Genomic DNA, 23783 nt, shown 5'->3' with positions numbered 1-23783 from the left:
TCATAGGCGCAAACTGTAATTCAGAACAGTTGGGATCTGTGGAAGCAAAAAATGTGAGAATTTTTCTAATTTTTCTTGTAAGTACATAAGCTCATGTCTGAGATAACAGCTTTTGTGTAATTAATCATTTATAAACAGCAAAGACTTATGTAAAATTGCTTTTTATAGGAGAGTTCCAACCCTCCTCCTTGACAGCTTTGACACAAATTCTCTTTCAAATTTACTTTTTCCACCATCATGTGTCTGCTGTTCTGGACATTGCTGCTCTGAGGTGGAATTTTAACTGAAGTTAAAAAGCCAGATGGATCTGTTCTTGCAGGATTATGATGTCTTGAGATTTTTTTTTTAACAATATAATGCTAGAATTCTTGCAGGGTTTGATGTGTAAAGACAACAGACTGTACACTGAATTGTGCTGTTCAACTTTGTTGTGTGTGTCCAAGCCAGCGTTCCTTTTTATTTGGAATTGATTACTGCTGTGTAGATTTTAGCACTGTCTTTTCTAATGCTGAAGTGTTCATGGATAGAAGTTAATTTTTGTCTGTTTTTAGATGTTTAGGGTTCATGTTAAATCTCTCCTTTGCCAAAATATGGCCTGAAACATGAACTTCCAGGAAAATGGCCAAACAAACCCTAAGAAAAAAACAAACCCAGCAACAACAAAACCCTGCCCTCAAACACTGAGTATTTGGAGTTCTTGAGTCGTCATATGAATCCAGAAGCTAGAACTTCAAGAATAACTGCATGTACTTCATCATGCAGCTGTAACAGTTGACAACACACTCATTTTGGTTTCCTCTCCTTTTAGTTTGCCTGCAATCCTGCTTGTATTAGAGTAGATATTGTTTAAACAGTTAAGTTTAATACAGATGTATGCCAGCCTCTGCTGCATAGTTTGACAGGCAGTATTTCCTGTAGCATCTCAGGTTGTTCTTGTTACTGCCAGCAGCACTGCTAGGTCGGGCACCTAAAGCTATTGCTGCTGTTGGGTCAGGTAGGTTGTAGGCTTTCATAGCTGTGGACAGTAAGTTAACCCATTTGTCGAAAATTAAAATGTTAACTATAATTATCACTGCTTGCTTTTTTGTCTCAATAGTGGATGTTGCTTTATTAGTTGTTTTATGTGATGCTTCGTTCTTGACACACCAGGGTGAATTAAACAAATCTTCGTTGTGAAATTATTCCTCTTCACAGTATTAGCTCATAGCCATTTGCACACTATAAATCATATCCTTGCACTCATTTTCTTCCTTTTCTTCTTTCTTCTACATTGAGTCACTGGCATTTGCGTTCATGAATCCTCTGTGACCTACTTCTATTGGTGAACAATTAGTACGTTACTTTGGTGGTAAAATACTCCTTTCCTGGTATGGATAGGGCAAAGTATATGCAAAATTTGTTTTTATAAATTGCTTATATACTCTCATGTGTTTAAGATGGAGTTAGTCTTTTCTCTATATTCTTGTGGGTTACTGTATCATTGTATAGATTTAAGTCTTGTATAGAAAAGTATACTAGGGATAAAAGTTAATTTTAAATTGTCATTTTGCCTTGTTTCTGTGTTTTTTGGATTTTCATGAGAAAATAGGGTGTTACTGGCTACTGAAGGGAATCAGGAGAGCTATAAATGAAAACTTAAGCTTACTTGGTCCTGAAAATTCCAAGTTTCTGTAAAACATTACTCACAGAAAGAAGTCTTGATAAAGACAAAGTATGGATAGATTTTGTGGACCAGATTAATTCCTGGAGGTAAATTTCATTTCATTAGAGCTCTACTTGAAGACTTGTAGTGTTGAATGCCTACTGTTGTTTTTTGCTAGGAAAATGCTACTCATTTTCCAGTTTCACTCAGCAGATTTTCATTAGATGTAACCATGTGGATAAATTTAAGGTCAGACTGTGTTGTAGTTGTGCTGGGTCACCAGTTGTGGGAAAGAGCTTAAAGTATACCGTTGCAGAGAAGAAATTCCCCTCTTCCTGCATAATGTGTCATCTCTTAGAGCCTGTATGAGAGACTGCAACCCTGTGATATTGTGTTTTGATCTCCTGAAAACCTATGTTAGATAGGCTTAAAAGATTCTAAAGTTATACAGTATTTCTGGTTGAGAGATTTGGACACTTGGATCATTAAAGTGACATACAGCATGTCAGGGGGAAGGGAACATTTGGTGGCATAACATGAATGCTTTATCAGTACTTATATGGGACGGCCTAGATAATTTGTTTCTGACCTCACTGTTTGAGTAATCCAGTCACTTGAAATGTACACCACTGAAACTTTTTTAATACTGCAGCATACTATTTTTAATAGTATAAATGCGCATGTATATGTAAGTGCCAGGTCTGTGGCAGCAAACTGAAACACATAAATCATCTGATCTTTCCTGGCTTCTGTGGTGCTTGATGATTAATCATTACCACCCCCCACCCCCCCAAAAAAAAGAAGAAAAAAAAAAAAGAGAATGAGTGGATGTCAGAAGCCTTGTGTTGTCATCCCTGCTGATGACTCTGCCTGGATATGTTTGAATTGCTTCATGGGAGATTATTCAGACGTTCCTAATTACCTCACCATGACTTTGCAGCAAAGCAGGGTGATCTGCATGTATAATAGATTGCTTTCCTCAGTAGGTGTACTGGCATGTAGAGCTGAAGTTTGCTTCCAGACCTACACACTGGGTTTTAAACAGGGGTAATGGTTTGAGTTATAGCTAGTCAGTTAATTTTGCTGACATAGCTTTGTTAGTACACAGTTACAGTTGAAGAGGAGAGTTTGTATTCTCATGGTTCATCTTTATTTCTATCTGGGAGAATCTGAATGAGTAAAAGACTTTTACTCTATGATGTAACTACATATGTAGAAGGGAGAATATGCATTTATAATTGTACCAGTATAGATACATAGCTAACTCTTGAGTGTAGATACTGTATATCTAATAAAAAATTGTGGTGGCAATAAGTGATTGATGTAGTTTCTGTAGTTTTGTAAATGGTATCAGCTATGTGCCAGCACAGATTTCTCTTTTTTCTGTTAATTTTTTTGTGGAACTTTAAGTAAAAAATAATAATCAACAGTTATGCCAGTTATATAAGCTCAGTTTTCATCTGGAAAAAGGAAGACTAGACAAAAAGGTTTTTTATATTGGTCGTTTGTTGTTTTGCTATTAAAGGGATGTAGCTGTATTTGGGAACTCCAAGGGAAAAAAGAATCTGATTTGTTACAGCCCCATATGACTGATGGGGAATGCCACCTTGCTGGCTGCACGTATGTGTCCAGTGATGTCTTAACGTTGTGGCCATAGAGTGTTTGGTCGCTTACGTTTCAGCGTGACTTCGCAGATGGCCAGTTCCTACTGAACAAACAGCCTCTTTATGAAAGCTGCCATAGCTGACATTAATTGACACCCTCTTCAGCAGGCTCAACAGACACCAACAGCTGAATGGGCATAATGAAAGGATTTCCTCTGTGCCCCCTCCCTTCAGCCCCCCTCCCCCCAGGAAAATAATGCTTCTAGATGCTTAATTATGATTTAATTAAAAAACTTTTGGTCAGCTGACAGTGGAAGGGAAGGAGAATGTGGGTCTCAGTAACAGTAAAGAGAAGGGGGTCTTTTGTTTGCAAACTAAATTTCTGGACTGCAGTCAATGTGTGCACACTCAAATGTGGGGCACTGATTGTGCTGCCAGAGGTCTTATGGGAACAGACGTAGTTTTCAGGTTGAATGCCTCCTGCTTAATTGTTCATATGCAGGCTCCTAACCAGTAAAGAGCATAGTTTTCCAACACCCGTATTTTGTACTAAACAGTGATTTATTTTTTTAAGTATTTTCTTCATTTCCTTAATTCCAGTGTATTAACTGCTTAAGCACTACTGACTACTTATGTCCAAGCAAAAGACAGTACAGAATACTAATTTCAAAATGTTTATTACTTGTATGGAAGGTGTGCTACTTTAGTTGTATAATATTGCCTCTTGCCTCTTTTAAAAGTTCAGAAATAAAAGGGAACAGGACCATTTCCCTGTTATTTGCATTAATTCCTTTAAAGAAAGGGTTAAAATTTATCTTATATTGTATGGTTTAAAATTAGGCATTTATTGCAAATTTTTGGCAACTCTTATATGTGTATGAGGAAAGGAGAGAGAGAAACCACTGTAGTTAATGCCAAAGTGCTGTAGAAGGGATGAAGCTCATTGCCCTTGTGAGTCAAATGCTCAGTAGGCATCTGTGCTTCATTGTTGCAGCGTTTTGCAGTCTGTGGATGTGTATCTTCATTTCTGGTTCTCAAGAGATTAAATAATGGCAGGGCTCAGGACCTTCTACTCTTACTGGGAGACTGTGTCTGCTGGAGACTTGACATCTTTGAGTTCTCCCACCCCAACACCCCAGCTGCAACAAAAGGAATTCTGTTTTTGTTGCTGTTCCAGAAATCCCTTTCAGAAACTTTCTGCTGAATTATGTTGCTTAGGGTGGTAGCTATTGCAGCTATACTATTTCACCATCATTCCAGCTGTTTTTAAAGACCGGTGTGGTCCCAGCATTTGGGCAGGAGTACATGGGAGGGGGAGGCTTGAAGATGCGCCTTCACTAGGAAGCACTCGGTGTACCTGTTTCTGTTTCAAAACTGTGTGAAGCATTTGTTTCTTAAGTGGTGACAGGCCTTATGTATTTAGGTGGGATTAGTGATTTTAGTGAATACAGGTGAACCCTGCTTATGCCTGTGCACGTGTAGGCTGTCATCTCTCTGATAGCTATGTGTTTCTCTTGAAGATGTGAGGCTTATAGAAAAAGGAGTTTTGGTGCAAGAGGCATAAAGGTTTGCTGGGTTGGTATTCATGAACCTTCTTATTCCACAAGAGATTTTTCAGGTGATGGAGGTTTCAGTCACAAAATAAACATTGATACATGATGAGTTACAAACAGTGGTGCTCAGAGCTGTGGGTGTTGGGAACAGCCACCAGCAAGGAAAAAGCAAAGAAAGCCAAGGGGTCATAGGTCTAAGTGGAAAACAGAATGAGAAAGCTGGGGAGAAGGTAGACAGGATTTCACTGTGATAGGTATCTGGATAAACAGGTCTTCCATCTCTAGTTTGGAGACACTCCCATGTTTTATCTTAATTCTGAACTGTGGTAGCCTCAGTTTCAACCAGAGTTACAGAAAGCTCAGGGTATGTGCTTGGCTCCCTTGCAGTACTGAAATGGCCTGGTTAGTCCTCGAGTCTGGATGGATGTTGTTCAAAGGAAATATGGCTGGAACAGGACCCACCTGTTTATTGGTTTTGTTTGGTTTTTTTTGAAGGGCCGGACTGGGTCAAAATTGCCAGTAGGTGGGCTGCTCTGTTCTGTGTAAGTGTGGGAAAGGCTCTTGCTCTATACCTTAACTTCATCTGGGGGTGGAAAGGTGAGAAGGATATCCCCCAGCTACCTCCTCACCCGGGTCTGACTTCTTGGTGTTGTGAGCAGCAGCAGCAGTCATGGGGCACCAGCCTAGCTCCCAAACTGGGGACAGAGCCAGAGGCAAGCACCGCCTGTGACGGTGTCTATGCTACAGCCTGGCAGACAGCACTCCAGCCTGAGGTGGAGTGGAGGCTCTGGAGGGAGGAGCAGCAGAGAGTTGCATCCAGCAGCCCCAACTCACCTCCCTCTGCTCCCCACGCTCCCCCAGTTTCTCCCAAGCTGTTAACAACGAGCAAGGGGGCAGAGTGAGAAACATCCTGCCCCCAGCCTGACCACTACAACATGGTAAGAAATGTCCAGCTGCATTGTCTTATCCCAAGGGATGCACCAAAATCTTGTAGTCTCAAGTCAAAATCTGGAGTGATCTGGGTTAATGTGAAACTGCTGGGGATAGTGGCCAAGAGCACAGTGAGACCTGTGTTTTAAACCACCTGTCTGTGCTGCAGCCTTGATAGGCATGTGCTCCAGTAGATAGGGTATTTCCTGTCTAATTCAAATGGTTTCTGCATGGTTATCTACTATCCAAGTCAAGGCACTACTTCATTTCATTAACATCTCCAAACTATTGATGCTTTGATGTTCACAGGTGTGATGTATGAAGCTTTTTTTTAAGGTAGCACTTGTTAAATATTATAAACCCATCACTGTGGTTCCTGATTATTACTGGTTTTTTTTCCAGTGAGTTTCTACCTTTTTTTTTATCTCCTGAATTATGTAGGATAAATATAACACCAGCCCTGTGTGTGTTTTCCTCTACTTCTGGTACTAGCTTCCTATTACCTTTCTATTTTGAAAGCGTAATACTGGTGCATCGAGGAATTTAGTTAAGTATCCCAGTATTATAGCAAATGTGCTCTTCACCTCATAACGGTTTATGTCCCTTCCCAGAACACAAATAAGATTAAAAAAGAAATTCAAGAAGCAGTGGTATTTAAATGATCCCATCGGCGTGTTCTCAATAGGTTGTATGATATGAAGACGCAAAAACTGCATTTTGTGGATAATGAAGCAGAATTACGCAGTGGGCTGGCTTATGATCCTGTCCGTTCTTTTTGGCTGTTCTCTGCTGCCCGCCAGCTTTGTGTGTGTTACAGACTTTATCTTGTATGCAGCTATTTTGTGAATATTGTGCAACTATGAGGTTAGTAGTTAGCTTAATACTCCTTTTTATGTTACATAATTAAATATTTATAAAAGTTAAAACTGAATTCGTTGTTTTAGGAAGGAACGGAACAGATAGAAATACACCATTTTAGTTCTGCAGAAGAAATTCAGATTTCTTGAAACTGCTGATTTTCTCCTGTGTGAGAAGAAAAATGATGGATCAAAATTGCTTAGAGTAAAAGTGAGAGCAGTCACTGGAGTTAAATACACTGAACACATAGCTAACTAGCAAATACAGTTGAGAAGGCATAATGAAGGATCTGTTTATTTGTTTTGTAGTACACTAGAGGGGTAGAGATTGAGAGGCCTTCTGCAGAAGAAAGAAGTCTGTCTTTGTGACAGTCTTTTCTTGGGTCCGAACAGCAGAGATTTTTGCATTTCTCTGATTTTTCTTGGCAGATTTTTGCAATGATGCTGTCTTGCATGCATTTGAGCCCTTCAGGCAGTCCATGCAGAAGGTGATCATGCATCCAGTTGGCTGCATTTTAAGTTTTATTTTCCCTGCAGATTTTCTTAGAAAAAAAGAAGGAAAAGACTGAGGTCTCCTTTTTTGTATGGTTGAGGAATTATGGAAGTTCTGGTGGCCTGCTGGTAGGTGGTAGTAATGTTAGGGAAAAAGGAGTTGGACACAAATGCATGAGTACGTAGAGAGGACCCTTAGCTTACTATCCATGCACACTTGGCCAGTAGCCAAACTGAAATGCTCACTGTAATGTTGGAAAGATTCAGGACAAACTCTGCCAAACTAGGGCTGCCAGCAGCTCTGTACTTCATGTTGGTGTGTCGTTTATTATGTTTTGACAGCACTCTCACTTCTTCAGACTAAAACTGGCCTCATTTAACTTGACTAAACTTTAAATACAGAAGACTAAAACCTGAACCCATACATTACAACAGTTAAGACTTAAGAGCTTTTATTTTCCCAGCTCATTAAAGACTGATATGGAATAATTCCTCACAGAGTGAATAAATAGAATGTTTGGCTGTATGTGTAATGTTTTAAATCTAGGATTATATACATATGTTTATAAAAAGACATATATACATTTTATACATGTAAATATGAATGTATATATGTATATGCTTATATACATATCTATATGCATGCAGCAAATTTGGGAAGTATATATGCAGACATACAGCTTAGTAAAAATATATCAGAAAATAACACTAGGTGATACTAAATGGATATGAGTGTGGAACATTGAAAGCCATTAAAAAAAACAAAGAAAATTCTGGGTGTTACTGATAGTATGTTTTACTTGCATTCAGATGGTTTGCATTTTTACCTCAATGATTGTAGCACCTCGAGAGTTTACCTACTTGAGTCTAGGAAATAATCTCTGCAAAATTGTAAACCTTTGCTTCTTTACTCCTCAGTGTCCCTTAGCTATAGGGTAGAACAGGGCAGCAGAAAATACAATCATAGAATGGTTTTGGTTGGGACCTGAAAGATCATCTAGTTCCAACCATCCCTGCCATGGACAGGAACACCTTCCGCTGGACCAGGTTGCTCAAAGTCCCATCCAACCTGGCCTTGAACACTTCCAGGGATGGGGCATCCACAACTTTTCTGGGCAGCCTGTTCCAGTGCCTCGCCACCCTCACAGTGAAGACCTGTCCTTACATGTAGTCTAAATCTACCCTCTTTCAGTTTAAAGCCATTGCTCCTTGTCCTGTTACTACTTGCCCTTGTAAAAAGTCCCCCTCTGGCTTTCCTTTAGGCTCCCTTTAGGTTTCCCCAGAGCCTTCTTTTTTCCAGGCTGAACAACTCCAACTTCTCAGCCTGAATAGCACTGAATAGAGCGTGTGGATTTTGCTCATGTAACCCGAATACCACAGTATTCAGAGAAGAACATTCTTGGTTGGTTCATTTTCTTTTATAAAGTGATCAAGGTGTGAAACTAGCATTAACTGCAGGCTGTGTGGTACTTTGTCTTTCTAGATCAGGAGATGCTTCATCAAATACAAGCTTAAAGGCTCCTTTTGATAAGGAAGCTGCTGCAGCATCAGTGTACCTCATCTCTTCATGGCAGCTCTTTTTTGCATGTCCCACAGAACTTGCCTGGATTCTGGAGAGCTGGGAAATACTCACCAAACTGCTTTTTAATGCAAAAGGTTTCTTTTTCGTTAAAAACAAAATAAAACAAAAAAAAACCCCAAACACAACAAGCTAAATTCCTCACTTTAAATGTTTTAATTTTTTTAAGTCAGTGCTGTTTGCCCTGTTGACTCTTCAGCATTGCTGTTCATGAAGATAATAAGTAACTATGAAGTCACAGGTTAGCTTGCTTCATAACAAGTTAAATATAACTGAAATATAACTTAAATTTAACTTTCCTGTATAATCAAAGGGGCCACATCTCAAGTCTTGCTAGGCACAGCATGTTCCTCCTGAGGTAGTTTTCAGCTATGCAATTTTAACACTAGAGAAATTATAACCTTACTTACTATCCCTAGAGCGTTTATGGGAGTGCTTGTCTTGTGCTATTAGTCTCTCTTGTGTCTACTAGCCTAGTCAGGCTTTGCATTCTGGGAATGGCAATAGCTTAATTTCTCTTTACTTGTATTAGCAAATAAAACATTTTGTCTACAGCCTCTCTTAAACTAGGAGTCGTCCCTTCTTAATCTTTACCTTCAGCTAAACCACTGTGTTACACTGATAGCAAAACTAAGCAGTGTTGCGGGATAGTGCTGTGTTCAGCACAGCCTGTGAAAGGTGGTGAACTGTCATAAGACCTTATAGTCTAAATCCATCTTCATTACAAGTGTAAATATTAATAATTGAGGACGTTGAAATGAAATCATTATAAATGATTAAAGCTAATGCCAAATTTCCCATGAAAAGCATGGCAAGTGGTAATCACTGTCAAAAGAGCCAGCCTTCTTCCCCTGCTTTTTTCAGGGGGGGGGAGGAGGAGAAATTCACTTTTACTGCCAGTAATTTGCTCACATATTAGCCCTTGTTCTGAGGAAGAAAATTTCATTTCAATGCATACCTCTTGCAGTGTTTACCATTTCTTGATTATCAGGAAACCTGCATTTAATATGTCAGCTCTGGATGAAGTACTGCCTGTCCTAGAAGAACTGTATTTCTGCTTCAACTTTTTATTCTATTTAGTGTTTGCAAGAGCTTGTGGAGTGTAGCTCTATTTTAATGGCCATACTAGTACTTTAATCTTGTGCTTTGCTGGTTTCAATCTAGCAGTTACCATCATCTCTGCCCCAACAGCTTTTGCCTAGTATGGGAAGAATGTGGCTATTTAAGGACCAAGGTAATCAAGCTTCATGCAATTGGATTGCATCTTTCAGCAGCTGTAGTTCATCCTTGCTTTGTAACTAACAAAGTTGAGCACAAGGCACTTCTTATGTGGTGTCCTCTATTTGCTTTATCATGAGTACTTCTCATGAGAAGTGTTGATCTTCTGATGGAGATCAGATGGAGGAGAAGTGACTGAGAGGTTAGAGTGTTGGACCTGATACTGGAGCTGGGATGAAGGAGGAATTCACCAGCAGTGAGATGTGGTGAGAAGTCAGGATAGGGAGGAGAGGTGTGAGTGGACAGGAGTGTCAGTGGCGGAGAGCAGGAGGTAAGGCAGAACCTGTCTTGGGGGATTTGGAAACCAAATAGGAAGTCACAGGTTGGATTCCAAGATAAGGAACAGTGCCAGTAGTCCAGGTCTCTACTGATACAATGCAATGCTAACTATTTCCAGATAGGTAGTCATCCAGGACTGCCACTTTAAGTTGTGGGCAACAGACTAAAGTACAGGAAGGATCTTCCTGGGGCAGAGAAGAAGATGAAGGGCAAAAATTGTAAACTTGCTATTCTGTTTAAGTTTGTGTGCACCCCAAAGTTTGATTATTGTTGAACATGACTGATTTTCCCCCCCCTCCTTTGTTCTCCCCTACTCTCTTTTTCTCCTTGGAAAAGGATGGTTTTCTTTCTCCTTCCTTTTCAGTGCTCTAAACCCAGTGTCGTATCTGCTGCCTGACTTGCTAGTCTCTTCTCTGTGCCATGCAACCTGATCACAACATGAAATCCAATGCTTAAGAGAATTGCATTTTGAGGGTGTAGTGCTCTGTGGTTTACTTAGGTTTATGTTTCCCTAAGTTAAAATCCCTGTAGACTGTTCCTGCACTGCTGTAACTTTCCTGCAGACAAAGAGCCTTTCTTTCAGGGCTGCCTCTTATCAGTTGGTTTATCTTGTCAGATTTGAATGGGAGAACAGTTTATGAAGACAATAGAAGGGGAAAGTTACTTGATGTGTTCAGAGATCTAGGAAAAACTATTTTGTCTGCAGAATGGCTTTAACTTCTGGGATTCTTTTGTATATGGAAGATTGCTGTTTCAAGGCTAAATGCAGTAGAGTAAGTGATGCTTTGATACTTGCTCAGTGTGACCCTGCTTCCCATCTGTGGTATTCTAGCAGTTTAGATCATCTTTCAAGGTTCCCTGAAGATTTTTCGTTTTTCCACCCACAAAAAGCCTCTTCTGTAATAGTATTATTCTGGGGAAGGAGTTGTGTTTCACAGATTATACAAGATGGATAACGTTGTTTCAGAATCTTTGTGAAACAGAACTGAAAAAACAAAGCTACAGCAAGAGTTCTAGGATAGATTTTTGTCCTTTCATGCAGTGATTTGAATCTTACCTTACTGGTAAGATAAATAGAGGAGACTTGGTATTTTTTATTTTCTGTTTCTCAGTAGAACATTTCATTTGTGTAATAAAAGATAAATTCTCCATATAGCTGCAGCTGCGTCTGAGCAAATAGCAAAGATTTTTTTGAAATGGCAGTTGGGAGAAAGTTTTCTTATTACATAAGTTCTTGATACTGAAGGTACTGCCATCATACTCCCCAGAAGTAATTCTTAAAAATTACAACTCAAAAATCAAGATAACTTGAATTAGATATCTTTGATAATGATTTGTGAAAGGTGTTGCACTAACTTCACCTGAAGAATATGAAGTTTGAATTTTAATGTAACAGTGAATACAAGGTAGTCATTTATTTACATAGGAAGTTATGGCAAAAGTGCTAAAACTCTCAATTTCTACAGATAAGGGCAAATGATACTAATAAATCTGTATCTGGAATTGTCTTTGTAGCAAAATCGGTGAAGGGTGCCTAGAATTTGTTGAAAGTAATGTTTGTTTTGCTGAGAACATATCCAAGGATTAGATGCTTAAAATGTATTCCCTCTTTGTGACAGGAGATGTGGTGATCCTTTATATCCCAAACTTCAGCCATGCAAAGCTGCTTTAAAGTCCAGAAATGGGGTCTCTTAACCTCAGCCTGCACCACAGATGCTGAAGCGATATCCTCACATCATCGTGGATGGATGCAATCTGTGTGTCCTTTAACAAAGGTCTAATGAATACAAAAAGTTGTCACTGGGACCAGTTTTAGATTGGAGAATTGCGAAGGAACAGTTATTCAAGCTTTTAAAAACAAGTGTAGCAGATAGTGAGGCTTGTCACAACATGATACAAGAAAAGTTACGAAAAGTACAGTAATATTGCATGAAGCCAAAAGGAAGAATTTGGACCATTCTTAGATAAGAGAAGAATTGAATATGACTCTTCAGCTGGACAAAATTTAAAGATCAGGGAAACAATATGACTTCAAAATTGTTGTTTAATGAAGTATGGAATATTTACTCAAGTTCCATCATTTAAAAAGTAGATTAAGTGCTGAGTATGTTAAAAATACTTGCAGAAAGCTGACTTTAATCTAGACAGATTCCTAAAAACACATCTATATAATTTCACATTTAAAAAGTTCTCCCTGTTTGTTCAGCTTAGAAATTGTGGTGTAGGTCTTAAATAAGTTTTGACTTCTCCAGTGCTCTAAATGTGAATCTTGCAATTATTTTGTGCTTTCTTTTCTTACATAGATCTGCAGGAATGATAAGTATATATTAATGAGTTAACTCATTGTTTAATTGATCATAATAATTGATATGGCAATTCATTGTGCAATTCCCACAAATGAACTTTGCATTAACCCATTAAACAGTGGGGAATGGCACTTTTGCTGCTTCACAAAAGATTTCTCAAGGGGAGGTTGGTCTTAGTGTTTGATTTTTTTTTTTTGGTGTGTATTGCAGGTATCTTCTATACTGCTTTCATACTCAGTATTTCCTCTTTTTCTTTATTTTTCTTGTTTTCAGTATTGCTTTGGATTTCTTTTGAATCTGTTTTAGTTAGCTGTTTATGCTATTAGACTGTATTTTCTTTTGCATTTTGTTCAACTTATACCATATCAAGACTAATCAGTCATGCTTTCTGGCTGTTATATAGAGATCATAACGTTACAAAATTCATCTTTGGAGACATCTGCAAATAATATCTGAATCTGCTTCTGTTGGAACCTACTGTGTTAATAAAATGGTGTTATGTATGAATTTTTCCTCTTTTAGTGGTACAGGAAAACATTCTGGTTGCAGAGCTGTAAACATTAGCATATGCGCTTAAGTTTATACATAGTTATGGTTTCTTTGACTTCAAGATACTCTTTTCCTTGTGCATGAATGTTTGCAGTATTGGGTATTTATGTTTGTAAGAATATTTATTATAGTAGAAAGAGGAAGAAAGAAAAACAATTTTCCCTAAAAATATTTAAAAACTGTATGATGTATTCAAGAAAAATATCTCCTTTCCCAAGTTTAATAGATGCGTTAATTTACTATTTATCTCGCCTAATGATCTTGTGATATGGGAAATTGGTGGCTTTGCAGATGAAAAATGCATGAGTAAAAAAATGCATTCATCTTCTTAGGCATCATCTGTTCCATTGACAAAAGGCACAGATGTGAAATTTATCTCAATAATTAGGTTTATAATTATTGTAGCATTCTCAGATTGATAAATCATTGCTCTTTGTAGCATGTGATTTGGCGCTACGGTCCATGCAACAGAAATAGGTTTAATCCTTGAATGGCGATTCTAAGCTTGAGACTGTTTTTCACATTATGCTTGTATATTTTTATGTATTATAAAAAGTATATGGCAGAGAAACGAGCTGCAGTCAGGGAAGAACATTTTGTAAATGACTCTACAGGGGGGTGCTGGTCTTTGCACAGAATAGCAAACGTGCAAGCTTGAAAAGTATCCATGGTGTATTTTCTTTGGAAACTGCTGTCTTTGCCATTATCCAGTATGATCTTAGGCTTCCTGGACATGCCTACAAAAACAATCACTCTGATTTTTAATAGGAGACTGGGAAGTAAAGGAACAAAGTAGCAGAATCTCAAAATGTCCATATTCGGTACATACTGTATTTCTGATGTTGTCTTTCCTCTCTTCTTGCCCACAGTTGTAGAACAAGCAACAGGAAGAGTTTGATGGGCAATGGCCAGTCTTCAGCTCTGCCTCGACCTCATTCACCACTCTCAGCTCATGCAGGTGATTTTATAACTATGCTGCTACTGCTATTATTAAATTCTTAAAATGTTTATGTGAGGAAGGGAAAACAGACACATTCTCTATGCCACTACTCTTCTTTCCACTGTTTGTAGTATCAAAAAGTTGCATATCATTCCATCCAAATTTGTTATGTTTAGATCCATAAATCCTCTGTTATGATAAGAAGCAGTCCAGAAACACCTAACATGGATCATGTAGCTATTTTTTATTTCCCCACCTTGCATTCTGACATTCTGATGTAATTTCTTCCCCCCCATCCCCTTCCCTTTCTGGGCCAAGTTCAGTGTGAAAAGGTTATAAAATAGCTTGCATACAAGGTAAAGGTAGTGGAGTCGCTGGTAGGGTATTACGTTCTATTCCTAAGTGCTTTTGCTCCCTAGGATTTGTGGTGTTAGGCACATTGCTGGAAATTTCTGTCCTTCACTTACACAGCAATAAATTGATGATCATTTTGTTTTGCTTCTAAAGCACCTGAAGCACTTAAAGATTGAATGAAAGACCATAAATAAATATTACATTGATAATGATTATCTTCATTTTAAAAAGGAATATTTTTAGCATATCAAAACACATTTCCTCAGAGTTTTATTGTCTATTTATGTTTTTTGGCTGTAAACTACACGCCTAAATGAAAGCCCCACACCAATCCTTGTGTAGGCATGATGCTGAATACTTTGGAGAACTGTTCTCCAATGGATGCTAAAGGAGAAGGTGCAGAGTTTCAGTTGAATTTTTGAAGAGGATGGTGAGTTTAGTAAGGCATCTCCAGTTCTCTTGTGGAAGCAACATTATTAGAAAAAATGTGGTGGTGGTTTTCACTCTGAGCAGCAGGTTATCACAACCAGTTAACCACAACTCGAAGATTTGTGAAGAGTTCAGGGCAGCAGAGCATTTAAAACAAGCAAACAAAGAAAAAAACAGTGCAGTTTTAAAAACTGAAAAATGAAATGTTGGAATGTTTGGGATCCCTCTCTGGGTCTCCCAGATGCAGAAATTGCCATTTGGAACACAGAATCTGTGGTCATTGTAGAAAAAGGCTTTAGTTGTGCTGTGCTGACTTGATGAAAGCAATAGCAATGCTTGCTGTAAGAACTAGCATGTCTGCTGCTATGAGTGACTATACCACCCATTTGGAAACCGATGTCTTTGTATTGGTTTTGTGTGGCAAGGTTTTGGTAGTGGGGGTGTGTGTGTGTGTGTTACAGGGGTGGCTTCTGTAAGAAGCTGCTGGAAGCTTCTCCCGTGTTCGAGAGAGTGCATGCCAGCCGGCTCTGGGACGGACCCGCCACCAGCCAAGGCCGAGCCAATCAGCGATAGTGGTAATGCCTCTGTGATAACGTTTTTAAGAAGGAAAAAAAGTTGGGACAGAGAGAAAAAAAACAGCCGCCAGAGAGAGGAGTGAGAACATGTAAGGGAAACAACCAAGTTCAGTGAAGAAGGAGGGGGAGGAGATGCTCCAGGCGCTGGAGCAGAGATTCCCCTGTAGCCCGTGGGGAAGACCATGGTGAGGCAGGCTGTCCCCCTGCAGTCCATGGAGGTCCGTGGTGGAGCAGAAATCCACCTGCAGCCCGTGGAGGACCCCACACTGGAGCAGGTGGGTTTCCGAAGGAGGCTGTGACCCCATAGGAACCCCGTGCTGAAGCAGGTTCCTGGCAGGACCTGCAGATCTGTGGAGAGAGGAGCCCAAGGAGCAGGTATTCTGCTCCTTGTGACCCCATGGGGCACCCACGCTGGAGCAGTGTGCTCCTGAAGTACTGCACACTGTGGAAAGGACCCATGCTGGAGCAGTTTGTGGAGAACGGCAGTCTGTAGGAAGGACCCATGTTGGAAAAGTTTGTGGAGGACTGTCTCCCGTGGGAGGGACCCCACGCTGGAGCAGGGGAAGAGTGTGATGAGCCCTCCCCCTGAGGAGGATGAAGCAGCAGAAAATAACATGTGATGACCATAAACCCCATGCCCCTGTGCCGCTGGGAGGGGTTGGTAGAGAATCCTGGAGTGAAGTTGTGCCCGGGAAGAAGGGAGGGGTGGAGGGAAGGTGTTCTGAGATTTGGTTTTATTTTTCATTACCCTACTCTGGTTGATTGGTAATAAATTGAGTTAATTTTCCCCAAGTTGAGTCTGTTTTGCCTGTGACGGTAATTGGTGACTGATCTCTCTTGTCCTTATCTCGACCCATGAGCCCTTTGTTATATTTTCTCTGCCCTGTCCAGCTGAGGAGGGGGGAGTGATAGAGTGGCTTTGGTGGGCACCTGGCATCCAGCCAGGGTCAACCCATCACAGTCTTAGACCAACAATGCCTGCCAGGCTTCATGAGTATGGAGTGACCAGCACACATTACGTGGGACCTGAATATAGGTTGTGTATTTGATAAATGCCGAAGAGTTCCTGTCTGGCAGTGGGCTCCTGCTTTTGGCAAGTTGCTTCATCTTTTTTGAATCGATTTCTCAAACTGTGAAAGGAGTAATATTGCTGATGTCACAGCTGTTGACAAGTGGCTCTGAAGGTAGAAAACTAATACTATAAGGATTAAGACAGGTTGAGTGTAAGCAGTTCTTTTACTTAAGTAGTATGTACTGTGTATTCAAAAACCTATTGTGGAAATTTGGCAACTTCAGTATTACAGTACGTTCTCTTAACGCTAATACATTCTCCCAAGGTATGTGTGCCAAACACTTTAGCAGCTCTAGGAAATACCATATATGTGATGAAAATTTGCATGTGGATGGCCAGGTCTGTTATTAGCTTGCCTCTATGTATAGTTAAGTACAGTAAATATTTGCACAGTCGTTGGCTTTTAGCTCAGCTGGCTAGTGTGCCTAGACTAGTGCCCTGAAAGGGCAATTTGAAGTTAAAGTGTGCTCCCAGTCACCCTTGACAGGTTTTCTGCTTTGTGTAGTGATCAGTAAGATACTGCCTGGAATTGAATTGATAAGCAAAAAAATATTTTCTTTTTTAAACTTGTACTTTGAATCACTGTGAATGGCATCGTAATTCATGCAAATAGAGATGCAAATTTTGGGGTTAAAAGCACAGCAAAGCCACATAAGTTACAAATTTTCATCTACATATACAGAAGGGGTTCAGTGTGTCAAGTCTTTAATGTATGTGAATTCTTGGTAACCTTGGTCTTAAGAGACATTGTGGATTTTTAGTGATGCTTGTATTTTTGTGTGGTCAGAGCCACCAGGTCTTACCTGCACTGGCATCTGCACACTCAGCTCACCTCCCTGCTCTCTGTGGTGGCCTGTGCTGGAGGCCTGGTTTCTTGTGAAGTGCAGTAGAGGGATGTGACAAGAGACAGTGTGAGTGGTGTACGGCCTGCTGGGTTTATTCCTCTTGGCAGTCCTTGGCTGGGAGGGATTGCGCCAAGTCAGAGGCCTCCTTGACTCCATTGAGAGAACCTGGTATAATCTCCTGTCCAGCTAGATGAGTTTAGGGTCTTTTTGACTATGCCTGGAAAGTAGCTGGGAATGGTGAGATTCTACTAGAAAAGTTCTCTGTATTGTGTTTATTTTGCAGCCTGTACCAGACCTTCTGCCAGGAGCATGTACTACAAGCTCCAAGTCTCAGAAGGACTGGAGATGACCCTTTTTAACTCATTGTCGTTGTTTCAGCCCGGCCGGTAACAAAGGACCACGCAGCCGCTCGCTCACTCCTCCGCCCCCCTCCGGTGGGATGGGGAGGAGACGGAGGAGAGAAAAGGAAAAGAAACTGGAACCTCGAGGGTTGAGATAAAGGCAGTTTACTGGGACAAACACAAAGAGATTACAACAACAACAACGGCACTAATGAAAAAAAAAAAGTATACAAAAAGAGTGATGCACAGTGCAACTGCTCACCACCCGGGACCCAACGCTCCGCCACTTCCCCCACCGAAAACAGAGACCACCCCCCGGCCCGCTCCCCATTTATATACTGGGCAGGATGTCACATGGTATGGAATAGCTCCTTGGCTAGTTCAGGTCAGCTGCCCCGGCTATGCCCCCACCTCCCAGGTTCCTGTAAAAATTAACTCTATCCCAGCTGAACCCAGGACATTATCCACCCCTTATTCTATACCATCTACATCATACCCAGATTTTACTTTTTTTTTTTTCCCCAATCAACCACTACAACTTTCCTTGTCTTATATATAAGTATATGGACTCCACCCCCTGACCTCGCACACACACACATGGTGTTCCTTTAGCCTATGGGCTATCCCTCTAATGTGTCCATCGATTTTGGGGCTCTATCTGTTGTAACAGTTCTTCAGGATAAGAGAGAGATGGTGTGAGATGTTGGGTTGTAGTACGCTGCCTCTGGAACTTGTGGCTAGTACATTTGGTGCAACTCATGCCCCTGGTCTGCAGGTCGAAGATGTTGATCTTGAGGAAATTGGTGGGTGCCAGTTCAAGTTCTATCGCTGTTGTACTTGGCTCAGTTTCAACAGTCCATCCTGTAGTCATTTGGATAATTCTCACAATAATACCCTTGATATGGCATATAGACACCATAGATACAATGACATGCATTGGCAGGTTATTTAGCAGTTAAATATCATACAGCCCAATTCACTGGCTATTCTCTCCCAAAATCAAATCTCCCTGAGGTACACATCGAACCTCCCCATCCTTCTGCATCACCCACCAGGTGTACCCAGGTCCTTGAGCAAAAACAACCCCTTGAATGGGTTTGCTTCTGCTTGAGGGAGGACTAACCCAGACTGTCTTTCCTAACATACTCCTCATGCGCACTACAGGGACTTTATCCCCTTCTACAGTATGTGGAACTCTTGGTTGGGCGGGGCCAGCCCGATTGGCGGATCCTCTAGTATTAACTAACCAGGTGGCTTTTGTTAAATGTGTATCCCAATGCTTGAAAGTTCCACCCCCCATCGCTCTCAATGTAGTTTTCAGCAGTCCATTGTACCGTTCAATTTTTCCGGAGGCTGATGCATGATAAGGGATGTGATATACCCACTCAATGCCATGTTCTTTGGCCCAGGTGTCTACGAGGTTGTTTCGGAAGTGAGTCCCGTTGTCCGACTCGATTCTTTCTGGGGTGCTGTGTTGCCATAAAATTTTCTCTTCAAGGCCCAGGATAGTGTTCTGGGCAGTGGCATGGGACACAGGGTATGTTTCCAGCCACCCAGTGGTTGCTTCCACCATTGTAAGCACATGGCACTTGCCTTGGCGTGTTCGTGGGAGTGTGATATAGTCAATCTGCCAGGCCTCCCACTGTTTATATTTCAGCCATCGCCCTCCATGCGACGGGGGTTTTTGCCGCTTGGCTTGCTTAATTGCAGCACATGTTTCACATTCATGGATGACCTGTGCGATAGTGTCCATGGTCAAGTCCACCCCTCGATCTCGAGCCCATCTATATGTTGCATCTCTTCCCTGATGGCCTGAGGTATCGTGGGCCCACTGAGCCATAAATAGCTCACCCCTATGTTGCCAGTCCAGGTCCACCTGAGACACTTCAATCTTGGCGGCCTGATCTGCCTGGTGGTTGTTTTGATGTTCTTCAGTGGCTCGACTCTTGGGTACATGAGCATCTACGTGACGTACTTTTATCACTAGCTTCTCTATCCGAACAGCGATATCTTGCCACAGTGCGGCAGCCCAGATGGGCTGCCAATTGCCCTTCTTCCATTGCTGTAGCCACCCCCATAGGGCATTTGCCACCATCCATGAGTCAGTATAGAGATAGAGCACTGGCCACTTTTCTTTCAGCAATGTCTAACGCTAGCTGGATGGCTTTCACCTCTGCAAACTGACTCGATTCACCTTCTCCTTCAGCAGTTTCTGCGACTAGTCGTGTAGGACTCCATACAGCAGCCTTCCACCTTCGATGTTTTCCCACAATGCGACAGGACCCATCAGTGAACAGGGCATATTGCCTCTCATTTTCTGGCAGTTTATTATACAGTGGGGCTTCTTCGGCCCGTGTCACCTCTTTCTCTGGCGACATTCCAAAATCTTTGCCTTCTGGCCAGTCCGTGATCACTTCTAACATTCCTGGGCGACTGGGGTTTCCTATGCGAGCTTGCTGTGTGATCAGTGCGATCCACTTACTCCACGTGGCGTCAGTCGTGTGATGCGTAGAGGAAACTTTCCCTTTGAACATCCAGCCCAGCACTGGCAGTCGAGGTGCTAAGAAGAGCTGTGTTTCAGTACCAACCACTTCTGAGGCGGCTCGAACTCCTTCATATGCTGCCAAGATCTCTTTTTCAGTTGGAGTATAGCGAGCCTCAGATCCTCGATATCCCCGACTCCAAAACCCCAGAGGTCGGCCACGGGTCTCCCCAGGTGCTTTCTGCCAAAGGCTCCAGGTAGGGCCATTCTCCCCAGCTGCAGTGTAGAGCATATTTTTAATATCTTGTCCTGTCCGGACTGGCCCAAGAGCTACTGCGTGAACAATCTCCTGCTTAATCTGTTCAAAGGCTTGTCGTTGCTCAGGCCCCCATTTAAAATCGTTCTTCTTCCGAGTAACTTGGTAGAGAGGGCTTACAATTTGACTGTAATTTGGAATATGCATTCTCCAAAAACCCACAACACCTAAGAAAGCCTGTGTTTCCTTTTTATTAGTCGGTGAGGACATAGCTGCTATTTTGTTCATGACGTCCACAGGGATCTGACGACGCCCATCTTGCCATTTTACTCCTAAGAACTGGATCTCCTGCGCAGGTCCCTTGACCTTACTTTCTTTTATGGCAAAACCAGCCTTCAAAAGGATTTGGATTATTTTCTTCCCTTTCTCAAAAACTTCTTCTGCCGTGTTGCCCCATACGATGATGTCATCAATATATTGCAGGTGCTCTGGAGCTTCACCTTTTTCTAGTGCAGCCTGGATCAGTCCATGACAAATGGTGGGGCTGTGTTTCCACCCCTGGGGCAGTCGATTCCAGGTGTACTGGACACCCCTCCAAGTGAAAGCAAACTGAGGCCTGCACTCCGCTGCCAAAGGAATGGAGAAAAATGCATTAGCAATGTCAATTCTGGCATACCACTTAGCTGCCTTTGATTCCAGTTCATATTGAAGCTCTAACATATCTGGCACAGCAGTGCTCAGCGGTGGCGTGACTTCATTCAGCCCATGATAATCTACTGTTAGTCGCCATTCCCCATTGGATTTCTGCACGGGCCATATGGGACTATTAAAGGGTGAGTGAGTCTTGCTGATCACTCCTTGGCTCTCCAGTTGGCAAATCAGCTTATGGATTGGGATCAGGGAGTCTCTGTTGGTGCGATATTGTCGCCGGTGCACCGTCGTGGTAGCAATTGGCACCTGTTGTTCTTCAACCTTCAGCAACCCCACAACCGAAGGGTCTTGGGAGAGACCCGGCAGGGTAGACAGCTGTTCAGTCTCCTCCGTCTTCAATGCAGCTATACCAAAGGCCCAACGGTACCCTTTTGGGTCCTTGAAATACCCCCTCCTGAGATAATCTATACCAAGGATGCACGGGGCCTCTGGGCCAGTCGCAATGGGGTGTTTATGCCACTCATTCCCGGTTAGACTCATTTCAGCTTCCAATACGGTTAGCTCTTGGGATCCCCCTGTCACACCAGAGATACAGATGGGTTCTGCCCCTTTATAACTAGATGGCATTAGGGTACATTGTGCACCAGTGTCCACTAGAGCCTTATATTCCTGTGGGTCTGATGTGCCAGGCCATCGAATCCACACTGTCCAGTAGACTCGGTTGTCCCTCTCCTCCACCTGGCTGGAGGCAGGGCCCCTCTAATCCTGGTTAGAATATCCGTTACTCACTTTCTGCACACGTAAATCAGAAGTCCCTTCAAGGGGATCAGAAATGAGATCAGCCCATCTACTGCGTCTGGGGGACTGCTCACGGGAAACTGGAGCAGCAGTTTTCCAAGAAGAATTCTCTTTTCTGGTTGCTTTTTCTCGCAACTCCTGTACCCGTGCATCCAAGACTGAAGTGGGTTTTCCATCCCACTTCCTCATGTCCTCTCCATGGTCACGCAGGTAAAACCACAGGTTAGCCCGTCGAGTGTACTTTCTCTCTCCTCTCTCTTGGGCAGAGGAACGCTTACTCCCAATAACTGCGATGCGGGCCTGTACAGGTGAGGAGGACAGATCCACTTTGAATTGCTGGAACTCTCGGGACAACTCCTCTACAGCTGAGACACAGGCCCGTAGGGAGGAAGAGAGACTCCCTTCGTATTGCCGGAGTTGGACAGCCAATTCATCCACCGTTTGTCCATAGCCTTCTCTCCAGGACAGTACTGCCAATGAGTTGGCATAGGTTGGTGGTGCACTTTGTAGAAACTTCTGCCACATGGGTTGTGTGCATTGGACTTCATCTGGATCTGTGGGTGACTGCGCATTTTCTGGATCATTGTAAATCACCTCCAGCACGGCTAATTCTCTCAGGTACTGAATACCTCTCTCCATGGTGGTCCACTTGCCTTGGTGACATGTAACTTCATCCCTGAAGGGGTATCTTTCCTTTACACCTAACAAAAGTCGCCTCCAGAGGCTGAGGACTTGTGTTTTTCTCCCAATCGCCTTGTCGATGCCCCCTTCCCTAGACAGAGATCCCAGCTGCTTGGCTTCCTTACCCTCTAATTCCACACTACTAGCCCCGCTATCCCAGCATCGGAGCAGCCAGGTAACAATGTGCTCACCTGGGTGGCGGCTAAAATCTTTTCGCATGTCACGCAACTCACTCATGGATAGAGATCGGGTAATTATTTCAGGTTCTGCCTCTACCTCCCGTTCTCGCGATGACCCTGGTTCATCTTCATCTCTCGCTAAGCGAACTGATTTCTTTGTGTGTTTCTTTTTCTGTACAGGGGCGACTGATACTGGCACAGGCTGGTTCTCTGGTTTAGCTGAAGTGTCTGTCACCGGGGTAGGGGTAGTCACGGTACCTGTTGTCAGGGTGGGGGCAGCCACGGTGCTTGTTGTCGGGGTGGGGGCAGCCACGGTGTCTGTTGTTCTGTTTTCCATCTTTTCTCCCTGCGGGTGCTGCCTAGTATCAAGCAGTGTTTGGTAGATACTGGCCAGGGCCCAGCACAGTGAGGCGAGTTGTATGTCTTTGGAATAGCCACAGCATTTTTCTTTCAAATATTCTGTCACTTCATAAGGGTTCTGTAGTTGTTCGGGAGTGAACTTCCAAGTCACTGGCGGTGAGAAGTTCTCTAGATACTTGCCCATATGCTCCCACATGCCGTGCCACCCATGAGTATCCAGCTTTGGGGGAGATCTCTGAGTGGTACTCTAAAAGAGCCTTTTTGTAGCCCTAAAGAAGACCCGAAACATATTCAGGAGGCATAGCACTAACAGCACACTGGCTTGCGCATCCCAAGGATATTCAAAATTCTCAAAAGCTGTTGTAATTAGTCGGAAGGAGAAAAGGGAGGTGAACGGACGGGGGGAGGTATCCCCCCCTAATTTCCCCATGGATTGGGTGTAATTACCAATAAAATCCGACAGAAGGCGCCCAAAGTATGGAAATGATATCACTGCCTCATATAGATACCAGCTTAACCTCATGACCAGTGATGTAATCATTTCATAAGTCGACATTGCCCAGTACAGCAAAATGATAATCCCAATCACTCTCCCAGAGATGAGATACGCAACTACAGGCAATACATAGAGCATATAAGAGCTTACAAAACGCCACCATGTAAACAAATGAAACAACATTGTGACTAACATCTATATATCTAAGAAATGCGTTTGGCAAATTTGTTTCAACACGCTCTGGCCAGATCTGTC

General features: G+C 42.3%; 1 protein-coding gene across 10 annotated transcripts in view; it reads left to right on the top strand.

Annotated features, from left to right (window-relative positions):
* The window catches only part of MAST4 (microtubule associated serine/threonine kinase family member 4), a 312156-nt gene that overhangs the window by 211451 nt on the left and 76922 nt on the right, over positions 1-23783 (top strand). For all 10 annotated transcript variants that reach the window (XM_049796540.1, XM_049796539.1, XM_049796541.1 and 7 more), the window contains one exon: positions 13939-14027. In XM_049796540.1, the coding sequence (XP_049652497.1) occupies positions 13939-14027 (89 nt within the window). The remainder of the gene's footprint in view (positions 1-13938; positions 14028-23783) is intronic.

Source organism: Accipiter gentilis, chromosome Z (genome assembly GCF_929443795.1).
Source record: "Accipiter gentilis chromosome Z, bAccGen1.1, whole genome shotgun sequence".
NCBI classification, from domain to species: Eukaryota; Metazoa; Chordata; class Aves; order Accipitriformes; family Accipitridae; genus Astur; species Astur gentilis.
The sequence above is the reverse complement of the archived record's forward strand: the minus strand, read 5'-3'. Positions and strand labels throughout refer to the sequence as shown.